At 41.1% G+C, this 14451-nt stretch overlaps 1 protein-coding gene across 1 annotated transcript; it reads left to right on the forward strand.

The window, feature by feature from the left end:
• Positions 1–557: 557 nt before the first annotated feature.
• On the forward strand, positions 558–9457 carry pgm1 (phosphoglucomutase 1). The gene is made up of 11 exons (XM_023280535.3): positions 558–885; positions 2993–3155; positions 3332–3475; positions 3748–3873; positions 4123–4313; positions 4921–5075; positions 5189–5304; positions 5396–5531; positions 5902–6085; positions 6528–6662; positions 8243–9457. Exons 1-11 carry the CDS (start codon positions 640–642, stop codon positions 8330–8332), a joined length of 1686 nt encoding a protein of 561 aa, XP_023136303.1. The 5' UTR covers positions 558–639; the 3' UTR covers positions 8333–9457.
• Positions 9458–14451: the final 4994 nt, after the last annotated feature.

The following is a 14451-nucleotide window of genomic DNA, read 5'->3' on the forward strand; positions in this document are numbered from 1 at the left end:
TTGAAAATATTTACAAGAATTTTTTTTGCCAAATTTGGGGATTTAAAAAAAAAATAAAACTTTTAAGGGAAACTTTTAAGGAATTATTGAAATTTTCTTCCTGAAGGTTTTGCAAATTTTCAGAAATTTGGGGAATTTTTTTTTTGCTGATTTTCGGATTTTTTTTCAGACAAGCAAACAATATTTTTTGGTGCCCGTAAATGAGGACAACAGAAGGGTTAAAGTTACAAAAGACTTTTCAGAAAATTCATTCCCTGACTTGTGTTTATGACATTTCTAGTTGGAAAGTTTCAAAAAAAAATGTGAACTGGGGGTTGTTGGGTTGCAAGAGGGCTGCTGTGACCTTAGTGTTTTAAAATCCTGCCTACGGTCCTGTACAATATTTACTCACCACAGTGCAGTATCATTAATGAATTTATTTACATGTTGTTTTGATACTAAGAGTGGGCCTAAGGTGTTAAGCTCGTGATCGTGAAGGCATCCTTCGTGCTCCCTACTTGCCCTTTAAACCGGGAAGGCGGGTCTATGAGGGGGGAGTTGTCCAGTGTGTACGTGTGGCTGCTCCGCCGCTGCAGTCGCCTCATCGGACCAGACTGCGGATCACACGGGGTGACCAGAGGTGCACAGTGGGGGTCAAAAATGGTGAAAATCACAGCAGTGAAGACCAAGCCGTACACGGACCAGAAGCCCGGGACGAGCGGTCTGAGGAAGAGGGTGACGGTGTTCCAGCAGAACCAGCACTATGCGGAGAACTTCATCCAGAGCATTATCTCTGTCATCGAGCCCGCCGAGCGCCAGGCGGCCACTCTGGTGGTGGGAGGAGACGGCAGGTTCTTCATGAAAGACGCCATTCAGCTCATCGTTCAGATCGCTGCTGCCAACGGGGTCAGTAGGAGAAAGAAATATTGTGCACCTTTCCCTTCCTCCCACCCTGTGTGCGCAGCTGAGAAACACTCCGACAGTCCGCTGCTCTGTAGCATTCAGCTAGCTAGTTCAGGTCAAGCTAGCTGTCAACTTTGTCAACTTCACTCCTCAGTAACTACGTTGCTGTGTTGTGTATGATAGTTTGTAGGTTAGCGACTTACATTAGCTACCAAGAGAAGTCGAGGGACTTAACTAGCTTAATGCTAACTGTACCATTTTTAACGAAAGCATTCAGAATATAGACTAACAACACCTATCCTTAACAAGCTAATGCTCTCATTCTGAAATGTGGTTATCCTTGTTAAAGTTTTTATTCTGGCTCTAAACGTTACAGGTTAATGCTAGTGATGCGAAGCTACAAGTGAAATGACTTTAAGTTAATGTTAGCTAACTGACTCTACATGACTATTCAAGCTTCCCTCATTCCTGTCAAAACACATTGTTGGAACAAACATGGCATTCTTGCCTGAACATGTACTTTGATTTGGCCTGGGTTACATTAAGATTGTATTCATGGAAAACTACTTGAAGGTCCAGAACAGTCAGTGAAGCCCTGACAGATGCCATCAACACCCGTCTGGGTTTTCCTGCTCTGTCTCCGATGGCCTGCATGACCGCAGTGATCTTTTGGTTAAAGTGCACGAAGGAGGCCACTGGCATATCCAGCGATTACCTTTGACATTTACACACAGACACGACGCCTTGGCTTTATTGCAGAAGCCTGATGAATAATTATTTTATGGCTTTCACAAACAATCTCAGGTTTCAGTATTTCACAGTGCTATTAATGACAAAAAATGGCTTTAATGTTACAAAGGGACGCATTAATTGTATCGTTGTGTTGTTTCATAATGAGCTGGGCTGAATGTCACTGGCTGCCTCCACTGTGATGCTGCTCAAACGCTTTTAGGCGAGCAGGGGGCGTGACGAGCAACGTGCAGCTGGTCACGTTGGCCTGCATATGTCTGCACAATGATGGGAACTGCACAAGTGCAGAATGCATGAGTAGGACATCCTGTACATTTGCCCTTTTTTTTGGAATTCCAGTCATTTAAGCAACCAGTACTCTCTTGTAAATAACACTGACAATTGCAAGCGTAAAACAGCCTCATCGCATTTTGACAGGGCATACTGGTTGCTGTGTCTCTCTTGGGATGGTTATTCTGACTGTTTTAGCTGCTGCAAAGCACCATTGCTAAACTCCTCTGTGATGCCAGTATGTTTCCGTTGCACAAAGATGTCTGATTTAAGGTGCAATTTTTGGTCTATGTTAGGAAATGGTTTAGTGGAGAAATGGTGTCATTGACCAAGTCATGGAGACAGAGGCACTGCTGTTCACATGTTTACACAAAGTAAACCATTGCACCAGTAGGACGATTTCAAAACTAAAAAAAGGAATCGAGGTACACATGCTGTTTCTGTATAACTTCTTCTGCAGCAACCGTGAAGCACTTCATAAATGTACTAGGTAGATAGAAATTGTTGTTTTCTTTGTAGCATAACATTTGATTGGGGTGTGTCTGCTTTTATTGTGCAGTATGTTGATAATGAAATTATGTCAAAAGGTAACTATGGCATCTTGTCAATGGTTCAATCACAGCTTGCATTCTGATCTACATGTTATTGATTCTTAGAAGGGTTGGACTGATATGGTTTACCATGGCTGATACTGATGTGATTATTATTAATCAAGAAGTCCGATAACCGATATTAGGAGCAGATATACATTTGCAGTAAAAATGTAACCTTGTTAAAATGTATTTTTATGTCTTTTTAAAGTATTTGTTGAAAACATAGCTTTCAAACATTTATTCTTCAATAATAATAACCCTTCCTGTTGATGTGTAACCAATCATTCAGTGCTATGAGTGGAATGTTGCTCAAATCTACAAAATAGTGACTACCGCCAGAGCAGTACATTTTTAAATTCATTTATTTTATCGGGAATTGGTTAAGAAAAAAAATCTAATAATACACTCAATGACAAACGATAGCTAATTGACTAAATTAACTAATTTATGCTCGAATGCATTAATCTGTACATGTGCACATGTGGTCCTTGTTGCAGATTAATCATCTGGTGATTGGTCAGAATGGCATCATGTCCACCCCAGCAGTCTCCTGTGTGATCCGCAAGTTAAAGGCAGTGGGTGGAATCATCCTCACAGCCAGCCACAACCCAGGTGGCCCCAATGGAGATTTTGGCATCAAGTACAACATTTCTAGTGGAGGTGAGAGGACAAGGCTCCTCTGATCAATGTAGTCCAAGCAGTGATCAGAAATGTGCACAGAGCCTTTTCAGAAACCACTGTTAAACTATTGGGGATGTCTTCTGTGTCTGATAAAGTGTTTGATTCAGTGTATCTGCTTGCACAGAACTCCTAAACACCCACTGTTTTTTTCCCAGGACCTGCTCCAGAGGGCATTACAAACAAAATATTCGAGATCAGCAAAGGCCTGCAGGAGTATCACATCTGCCCAGAGCTCAAAGTGGATCTGTCCAAGATCGGCAAGCAGACCTTCGAAGTGGACACCTTCAAGCCCTTCACAGGTACGCAGCAAGGAGAGCAGAATTCATGAATTAAGGGTTAAATATTAATATTGGCCACATAAAATGTAGTGTCCAACTTGGACTTGGTAACAAGAAGTTTCTGTGCTGCTTTTAAATATGAACTGATTAGATTGGATAATAAAAGAATCTGATTGCTGTCTTGGGAAATATTTAAACTATTATGACCAGTGTGTCATGAAAGTTAATTTTGTACTCAAACGCTTTGTCTTGACATCTACCACCATGTTAACTGTGCTCTCTATTTATCCCAGTGGAGATTGTGGACTCCGTTGAGGCCTATGCTGAGATGTTAAGGGGAATCTTTGACTTTGCTGCACTGAAGGAGCTTCTCTCCGGGGCTAATCACATTAATGTCCGACTGGATGCTATGCATGGAGGTATGGAACAGCATGTCCCAACTTTAAACCTTGTGACAGAGTAATATGGTGCGAAGACCATATTTGGACCGAAAGTTCAAACACTGGAAATAAGGATTTTGAGTTAGTATAAATTGGCAACAGAAGACACAAATAAAAAAAAAAACACTGTTTTTTAGCACATCATAGTGTAACAAAGGTAAGTAGTGTTTTCACAAGTGTCCCTGGCAACATGTATTGCCACTCTAATGGAACTTGCCCTCCCTCTAGTGGTTGGTCCCTATGTGAAGAAGATAGTGTGTGAAGAACTGGGTTCTCCTGCCAACTCAGCAGTCAACTGCGTCCCTCAGGAGGACTTTGGTGGTCACCACCCAGACCCCAACTTGACCTATGCTGCCGACCTGGTCAACACCATGAAAGGTGGAGAATATGACTTCGGAGCCGCCTTTGATGGTGATGGTGTAAGTGGTGTAACTTTTCTAAGAGGATGATTTTTACGGCTATTAAATCGGACAGCTTATTGGGGAAGAGGTGAGAGTGGAGTTGTGAAGTCTGTAAGCTAGATTTGAATCGATGATGTCAGCTCACATAAAATAAATTTAATTTAATAAACTCTGGTCTGTTAACTATTTAATTTAGAGTTTTCTCTCTAATAGGCCAGAGCCAGTAATCAAAATACTGGGACTGGTTCCCAGGGTGAGACAGAATTGATCTCATTTTGACTTTGGCCCAGCATGCAATGAGGATAGTGAATGTTTTTAGTTAGCAGGTTTTCTGTAGCTCTGACACTTATCTCATGTTTCGTGAAAGGAGTAAATTAAATGTATGACAATATTGATAAAATCATTGTTTTTAAAATACCATGTCATTAAGACATACTTACACGATTTGTCATACTTCTGCTGCCTTTGGAGCTAGTAATGAGATGCAAGAAATATTTTTACATAGAAGTTTTTCTTATAAATTTGGAATCCTACAGAAAAACAAATCAAATGTAAATCAGTGTCTGTAGAGATTTTGTAAGTTTTTTCACTTTTTAAAAAAAAAAAATTTTAATCACCTTTTCAGGACCGCAACATGGTGCTGGGTAAACATGGTTTCTTTGTGAACCCCTCCGACTCTGTGGCTGTCATTGCTGCTAACATTACCAGCATCCCTTACTTCCAGAAGACTGGTGTCAAAGGACTGGCTCGCAGTATGCCCACCAGTGGAGCCTTGGACAAGTAAAAATTACACAATACAGCTAATATGAAGTTTTCCTTCTTGGGTCAATTGAAACACTGCACCCACTAGTCACAGATCAATTGTTTCTTATGTGGATTATTATGTGTTTCAGTGTGGCTAAAGCTCTGCAGATGCAGCTGTATGAGACTCCGACTGGTTGGAAGTTCTTTGGGAATCTGATGGACGCTGGAAAACTCTCACTATGTGGAGAGGAGAGCTTTGGCACTGGTGAGAGCATGTCATCAGATTTATGTCACTCAGGCTGCAGTAAGAGAAGGCAGTCACTCATCACTTCTCCCCTCTCTTGCTAACCAACCAGGCTCGGATCATATCCGTGAGAAGGACGGCTTGTGGGCAGTGCTGGCATGGTTGTCTATCTTAGCCACTAGGAAGCAGAGCGTGGAGGAGATCATGAAGGATCATTGGCAGAAGTTTGGCAGGAACTTTTTCACCAGGTCAGAAACGATTTCTGTAGAACAGTTCATGTAATGTTAGCAAAGTCTTAATAGAGAAATTTTTCAGGTTGCCAGTGGTAAGAAAGCTATGTTGATCATTGTTGGTCCCAGTACTTGACTTGGTGGAAACATTTTAAGAAACACCTCCTGGGTAGATGCAGGAATGTAGGGTGCTCAAATGGTACTGTGGCACCGTCCAGTGGCAACTACCAGAAGTGCAGCACTTAAAGCAATTTACATATTCAGACTCTTCACTACTGTTTTTTCGAATGACAGTTAAATCAATAATGCTATCACCAAAAACCAACAGCTGTCTAAAGCCAGTTACAGATTATATTTTTACATCGACTTTGTCCAACTTTACATTCAGGTATGACTATGAGGAGGTTGACTCGGACGCTGCCAACAAGATGATCAAGGATCTGGAGACCGCAATGTTCGACCCTTCCTTTGTAGGAAAGAAGTTCTCTTCAGGAGATAAGACCTATGAAGTGGCAATTGCTGACAACTTCGCCTACACAGACCCTGTTGATGGAAGTGTATCCAAAAACCAGGTAAGAAGCCTGAGAGACAAAGTTTCTTCTGTGATCTCTCAGTTTTCTTTTTATCATCAGATGTAGTCCATTGCTTAGACCATATCACTCAACAATCTTATGTGCTCACACTGAATTCAAATGGTGTTTGATCTGTCCATTTTCACTGCAAGTCGTACTGAGTCTGTCTCCAATTAAGCACTCAAAGAATTTCCTCCTTACAAGCAAACCTTAATATGTTGATGTGATCCCACACTGTTTTAAAATGATATATTAACAGTAACGACACAATTCAAATTTTGGCTGAATACCTTATGAAGTCATATCCCAAACTATCAGCATGCAACTGTGTGAGTTATTGTACCTCATATGTTATACGTCCACGTGTTTTTTTCCTCTTGCTGTACAATTTCATTTATCATCATGTCGTCTGTCTTTCTCTGTTTGTCTCTCGCTCTCTCAGGGCCTCCGGATCATTTTTTCTGACGGATCTAGGATAATTTTCCGTCTCAGCGGTACAGGCAGCGCAGGAGCAACCATCAGGCTCTACATTGACAGCTATGAGAAGGACCCCCAGAAAATTTACCAGGATCCACAGGTCAGGACAGTGACGAGTAATTCCAGCTGGCTTGATCCAGTGAGAAAAAGATGAGACAATGAAGTCACCAGACAGGAAAATAAACATCCATGGGACTAATATATGGGATTAATACAGTTTGTCATACCATCACCCACCTTAGTTACAGCTGTCAAAGGTTTGCTTACATGGGTGCCAAAGTTACTCTGGCTGGAATGACCCGTAATATGCAGGATGGCCAGCTTGCATGGGGTAGAGGCCCCCCCGCCCCCCCCCCCCCCCCCCCAAAAAAAAAAAAAAAAAAAAAAAAACAAGTTCCAGAGATTTTATTCAACACAGGAGATGATGGAGATGTTTGGCCAAGTCGTGAGTTATGGCAGCTTATCAAGAGCAGTATGAAGAGAGGGAAACTTAGCACAAGGGGAAAATAAAGAGTGTGAGCTCCAACTAGACACTTCATAAAGTCGTTTTGACTGGTGTGGACAGGGAGGTGATGTAGTACAAGAAACCAAGACAAGAGAGAAAAAAGTGAATAAAAGTTCCTCTCAAGCCCTTTATCCTCTTCAGTGCTTGGACGCTATGAATGAACAGATAAGCAGAAACATATTGCTTCAAAATCTTAACTCGACAGATAAATGGCCACTGGGTTAATGGTTCAGTTGGCTGACTTTGGGTAGGTTTGATTTATGCACCCAGAGGGTTACTTCTTCATATGAACAGATGTAGAGTAGAAAAAAAAAGCACTTCATAAAAACCGCTTTTTTTTTTTTTTTTTTTTTTTAAAACCTAAAGCACTTGTTTTATGAATCTGTTCTGTTTATTCCTGATTCATCACATGGTGCTATGCAAAATATGACCATAATAAGGTATATATTCTTGTAGTCTTAGATGACAGTTTTAAGAAGTTGATTTTATTCTAGCTGATCTCTGGTTTTACCATAATAGTTCATCTTTTTGCTCATACATCTGAAACACAGATTAGCCCCCAGTGAAAGGCAAATGCATGGTCAACATCTTCCAAAAGACTGCATCATTTAGATGAGCAATTTTCCTGATCCTGAAATCTAGAGTGATTCGGACCTACAGTTGCAGATTTACTCTACTCTGTTTGACTTGACTACACAATATAAAGCAGTTTTAAAAATGTCAAAGTTGACCAAAAAGCTTAACATGTTTTAAGATGGGTGACAATAAAGATATTTTCAAGAAAAAAGTCGTAAAACCAAGCAAAAATTAACATAAAATACTAAGAAAAAGGATGCTCTTCCAAAGCAGGTGATATTCATGGTTGTCATAACTTAGCATAAGCACGAAACATAGATTGAAACTGCTTACTTTGTTATTCATGCACATTAACCAAATGAGATGTAACTTCGTAATCAGTGACTTTTTTTAGGGGTGTTGTTTGACTTTCACCGTTTTCACTCTTTATGCTAAGCTAAGCTTGTTTAATTACGCCGGTTTTCAGAAAACACTGAAATTCTCTATATTAGCTTGTCACTTTTACTACTTGCATGAGAAACTACATGTATTGCAAGATTTGTGTAAATGGCACAAAAAGTCAGAAGTTCTCTTGTTCTTTGTGGTGTGTCATTGTTCAGGTGATGCTGGCGCCCCTGGTAGACATTGCCCTCAAAGTCTCTCAGCTCCACGAGAGCACTGGACGCACCGGCCCTACTGTGATCACATGATTCCTCCACCACACTGCCTCCACTCACACTCAGCAACGGGATACCTCCGCTCTCTCGGGGGTGAAGCTGCCCCTGAATGCTGCTTTGGCTTCGGTTCCTGGCCCTCTTAAAAACAGAGCAGGGTGAAGGACTGAAACTCAACATGCAGGTTGAATACAAGAAAATACATGAGGAGCTAGTGATTTTGCTGACAGTTATCCACTGCCATCTTGTAGTGCCAGACTGCTGTACATTGTGCTGACATGTTGTTGTCTTTGTTCTTGAAATACTGGGAAAATCTGCAAGTGTGATTAATAATTTAGCTTGACACCTTTCAAGTAGCTTGCATGACATAAAGACACTGAGTGTGTTCCAATATCCAAACTACCATACCATGTAGTATATCAGACAAAAGATTTAGTATGTCTCAATGCACAGTATGCTAAGTGTAACATACAAAAAATACCAGGATGTCTTACTACATGTGGTTGCATTTTGCAGTATTCATTCAGCATAATTTTCTAGCTATTCTGACCCACAATCCTCTGAACAGTGGAAAATATGTCACATACATCAGTACATATAGGTGTGTAAACAAGCTGGAGCTGCTGAGAGTGCACTACCAGATTTTGTACTATAGATTTTGATGGATATATGAGCAAGGTGATCAATGCTTAAGGTGCAATATTATGATTTTGAGTAGTATGTCCCAATGGTATGCGTACTGCATGCATCTGTGTGTATTTTGTATTGAAAAAATAAGTATGTGATTTTGGAGCACAGTTCGTGTCACATGTTCAGTAGCACATGCTTGCACTGTGATTTAAGGAAAACAAACTTTAACGACTCAAAAGTGGACTTAAAACTTAAATTGAGTGTGCCTCATGTAATTTCTGGAACCACGTTCAACTATGTTATTGTCCAGCTGTCTCCCTGCTCTATCGTTAAATGGAGAAACTGCCAAACTCGTCATAAATCAGCAATTTGGGGCAACCTCACCCCTTTCCCTCCTCTTTCCCCATTACTGACCTGGTGCCTTTCCCTCCCTCTTTGCTCTAAAACCACCAAAACAGCCTCTCAACTTCAACCACAGTGAAATTCTTGAGAACTAACACTTCCACCATTAATAAAAGAACCTTACATAAATGATTGTGGTCATGTTTTAAGTGTTTTTCTTTAATTTTCTGGGTACATGATAAATGCTTTTTATTCATAAACATATGTCTGTCATGTACGCACAAGTATAAATGGATGCTCTACATTTCCTTTAAGAAACCAGCTGGTGTTGGGAGCAGCAATAATTGCCTGAACAAACCAGGATTAAGAAAACTGAGCATTCACAGGAGAAACCTGATGCAAGAGTGTGTGTGGTGGTGGTGGTATTAATGATAGCTTTTGTTCAGTTGGGAAATTATTCTAGATAAATGCAGAGATCCTGTCCAGCAGCGAGGGAGCCAAATTGTAGGTAGAGGCTCCAGGAGGATAAAGTGCTATGAAAAAAGTCAATGCCTCTCCAAAGACATTCCTGTAGCAAGCAGACAAGTAAAACTGATGAATTCTCTCTTTCCCTCACAAGTCTTCTGTAATGAGATAGCCACTGTAATCCTGATTAACAATTGGAGTTACAAAGTGTCAGGAGGTCGGAGGATCCTTCACGCTGTATCAAAAGGAAAAACAGATGAGCTGAAACATACATTTTCGTACGTAGTGTAGTTTTTTTACAAGGGGAATTAGTGAAAGATGTTTAGAGCAGCTTTAGAATTTCAGACTATGGGTACTGGACTGGTGTCAATGTTTTTCTACCACGTCACATATTTGGATGTAAAATGGGAACAATTTAGTTAATTGGAATAAGGGTGGAAAATCAGGTGCACCCACGCACAAAACAGCCCAGGGAAATACTCCGAGTGTCTCTCTGAACATGAAAGGGAAAATTGGCCTCAATCACAGATGGCACATTTTACACCAATTTCTGTCATGCATGCTTGTATCATTCATTCTAACCAAGACCATCAGCTCTACCTGTTTGCATTAATCTCGTCTAAATACTTACCAAACAGTTGAAGTTCCTCAGCTGGAACTAATAGGCCAATCCAGTTGTATTTTCTTGCACATATCTAAAGAGTTTGATGTATGATGACATTATGTTACAGCTGACTATTACTGCTAATTTGCATTTCCTGCTATTTTCCTGACACGAGCTTTGAGACGCACATTTCACATAGCATTGTTAACTTCTAAGAGCTACATCTGAATAAATGTTTCCAATCTATAATCGGTGTTTACATTCAGATTGCAGATATGGCTTTGAAAGCCAATTGCAAGCCTTCAAAGGTACATTCTGCCCTGAACAGTTCCTCTCACTTCCCTAAGGAGTCACAATAATAGGGTGGAAATTTTTTCACGCTGCATTGTTCAGACCCTGTCAGTCTGACATAGTGCAATGCATAATGCGTTCCTCTTGTTTGGCTCCTAATGGCTTACAGGCTGTATTTGGATTGGCTGTCATTACATCAGGTAATCACAATACGGCTTACATTAAGCTGGCCTGGTCCACAGCTATTAGATGTCCAAATGGCTTTCTCTGGGGCTGGCGTGGAGCCGTGTGTTTTTAGAGTGGCCTGTTCATTGCTCTCATGCAAGAGGAGGGCAACGCAGCACACAAAGACATCATTCTCAAAGTCCTCAAATAAGGACTAAGGAAAGCAATGAGGTTTTGCTCCTCTGGTTCTTGTGGTTCTGCCTGTGTGTGACTTTTCCTCTGCTCATGCCCAAGTGATAAAGTATTATGAGTTAGGGAAAAAGAGTCTTTTTGAAAAATAACTGACTATATCGCAGTCTGGTTGTCACAAAACTAATTATTAAATTACCATTTAACATTGTCACTCAAGTACCTTAGTGACCGTCATTTGTTTTGGTAGTTTTATCACGGGATGGTCATGAGGACAGTGTCAAATGTTAATAGAATTATATGGTTGAAATAATAGTGCAACATGAGTTACTGGACTCTTGCTCTGCTCCCATTCTGTGGCCTGCGTCCATTGTTCCTGCAAGTTTGCCATGTGGTAATTTGATAAAACACAAATTTAATTGTAGTATCTACTAAAACAATAAGAGTTATAAATGATGCGGTTTTTCCACATGGAGCTTATTTTCAATAGGACCCACTTGAAACTTGAATTAGCCACAACATTAAACCCACTGACAGGTAAAGTGTATAACATTCATCATATCAATACAATGCATTGTTTTGGTGGGAAAATTTGGGTCCTGGCATTCATGTGAACGTTACCTTACTATGACACATTTGACCCACTTAAACAGTGTTGTTTACTAAGCACATCTCCCTCATGGCAACAGCAGTCCCAGAGAGCAACAGCCTCCCCCAACAGGGCAATGTGCCCTGCCACACTGTAAAACTACTTAGGAATGGCTCAAGAAACACAACAAGGAGTCAAAGGCATTGATTCAGCCTTAAAACTCCCCAGAATGCAGTCCAGTTGAGCATCTATGGGATGTGTTGTAAAATAAGCTATACCTATGGAAGCCCCAGTGCATACCCAAGGAGTCCCAAAGAATCTGCTGCCAATGTTTCAGTGCTCAACACCACAGGATACCTAAGGAGGTCCATGTCCTGCTGAGTCAGAGCTGTTTTGTGTGATGGACCTACACAATAATAGGTAGATGTTTTCATTGTTTTATCTCAAAACAAAGATGCAGCCAATTTTAAAGGTGGTCAAGTTGCCATAGTAACCACACACAACAGCAAAGTCAAGTTAAAAAAATAAAGCCTTGGCTGATCCCCAAGCCTGAAGTTTGAACAAAACCAAAGTGATTCTGAACTTACCGGAGGATAGATAGCCAGCTGAGAAAACCTGACTTGTAAATAAGACAATTTTGCATTTGCCAGAAGTCTTATTTCTCCTCATTCCCGCCACCATTCTAACAGACCAGTCGGCTTTCCAGTTCAAGATGAAAGTGATGGTGGTCCACTCAACTCAGCTCTGCTGGTCAGACCATAGTCTGGCTATGCAAAGATGCATTTGGAAATGTAAGGGATTTGAAATTGCCGTCTCTCATATCTTCTCTAATTCTAGGACAGTAATGTGCCTTACTTATTAGTTGACAACAAACCAGCCTCTGCCTAACACTAACACCTCCATAGTTCCAATGAAAAGTCTATACTTTCTACAGCAACCAGCCACCACATTCTAACTTCTGACAGATGGAGTAAATAACATTGATCATTTTGTTATAATGCAATGTTCTGTTGGGAAACCTTGGGTCCTGACATGGGACATTCATGTAGATACTTTGACATGCACCACTCACTTAAGCATTGTTACAGACCAAGCTCAGTGACCCAAGACAAGAGTATTCCCTGGTGGCGGCAGCCCTCTCTAGCAAGACAACACACTTCACCAGACTGCAAAAACCACTTAGGAATGGCATGAGAAACACGTTCAAGAGCCCAAGGCATTGACTTGACTTCCAAACTCTCCATATCCCAAACTGAGCAAGTTTTCAAGGAATGCACTGGAACAATTCTGATTCATGAAGGATCCAACCCATAACCCTCAAGAATCAAAGGATCTGCTGCCAATTCACTGGTGGAGAAGCAGAAAGTGGACCTACACAATGTTAGGCAGATGGTTTTATTTTTGTGACTGATAATTATTTGTATCCTGGCACAATATATGCCAGACATGCCTGTGATTCATTTTGTCCACTTCAAACGAGACTGTATATTCTTAAAACCTATGGTCCCAGTTTTTTGTCTTCTCACGAAAAGCTCCATTTGATGTCCTATTGAGCGACTTTTGTGTACTATTTGTAATCCTGATAGAGCCATCCATCCATTATCTACACACTGCTTAATCCTCATTAGGGTCGTGAGGGGCTGCAGTCTATCCCAGCTGACTTAGGGCGAAGGCAGGGGACGCCCTGGACAGGTCGACAGTCTATTGCAGGACTATACACAGAGACAAACAATCACACTCACATTCACACCTATGGACTACTTAGAAACATCAGCAAACCTCAGCATGTTTTTGGACTATGCAGGAAGCCGGAAAACCCAGAGAAAACCCTCACATGCACGGAGGGAGAACATGCAAACTCCAGTGCAGAAAGATCCTAGGCCCAGGCCGGGACGCAAATGGAGGATCTTCGAGCTGCAAGGCAACCTGATAGATGCTAAGCCAAAAGCAAAGTAAGTGAGGAACCTAAACTAATTTGTCTTGTCAAAGCATGATATCACCTCTTGCATGTCTGCTAGAAGTGAGCGAGCTTCGACAGGGGTGAGTGAGGCTAACAAAGTCTCTGACAATCCCCAAAAACCTGGCACTAATAGATGCAGAGGAACAGCATGAGTCATCACCGTCTTTACACTCTCAGTTTTCCCCTTATGGAGCCGAAGTGTACAGGATGATGTGTGAGGCCATAAAAGCTGCTCAGCAACAGGACGAGATGAGTTGGAACATTTTTGACCGCACAGCTGAAGCGAGCAGTGTGGAATGGAGACTGAATTGTGTCTTCGTCTGGCTTTCAGGCAATAAGAACACAAATACTCTTGGAGACACCCCACTTAAATGGGCCATTGTCCTGAGGAGTGTTTGTTTGAGGGAGAGGCTATCCGGACCATTTCTTGAATTTAAGATGAAAGAAAATGTGGATGTTGCAGGCTTTACACTGCACCACAAATAAACATGTTTAAACTGATTCTTTGCTGTAGGCAGATAAAAGTACAATGTGTGTTTTCCCCTTTTAGCCTGATTTGTCCAACAAAAAAAGCCACATGATTTATCCCCACCCCATATGCTCTGCACTGAAAGTACAAACCAAAGAAGGAAAATGTAGTCAAACCGAGTAATGTATTATGTTACATGTATTCAGTGTTAGGGTTAGGGAAGCCATGATTGTTCTGCTGACTGAAACTTCACATAACTTCAGACCCTGCAAAGAAGAACTGGGCAGTACAAAGTTGCCTTGGCACCAGTGCCCATTTTCTTGAGTTTCTGGGGATTTTTTAAAATAAATTGTAGAGAATTGAAAGTTTTTGAGGTTCCCAGTGTTTGTTCCCTAATTGTATGTGTTCCCTGTTACCCTTTTCTTTTAATACAGGGAGATCAGCTTGGATA

Source organism: Amphiprion ocellaris, chromosome 2 (assembly GCF_022539595.1).
Source record: "Amphiprion ocellaris isolate individual 3 ecotype Okinawa chromosome 2, ASM2253959v1, whole genome shotgun sequence".
NCBI lineage: Eukaryota > Metazoa > Chordata > Actinopteri > Pomacentridae > Amphiprion > Amphiprion ocellaris.

Coding starts and splice junctions, on each gene's coding strand:
- pgm1 (XM_023280535.3), top strand. CDS start 640: ATGGTGAAAATCACAGCAGTGAAGACCAAGCCGTACACGGACCAGAAG. Junction 5,305..5,395: donor AGAGGAGAGCTTTGGCACTG/GTGAGAGCATGT, acceptor CTAACCAACCAG/GCTCGGATCATATCCGTGAG. Junction 5,532..5,901: donor GGCAGGAACTTTTTCACCAG/GTCAGAAACGAT, acceptor CTTTACATTCAG/GTATGACTATGAGGAGGTTG.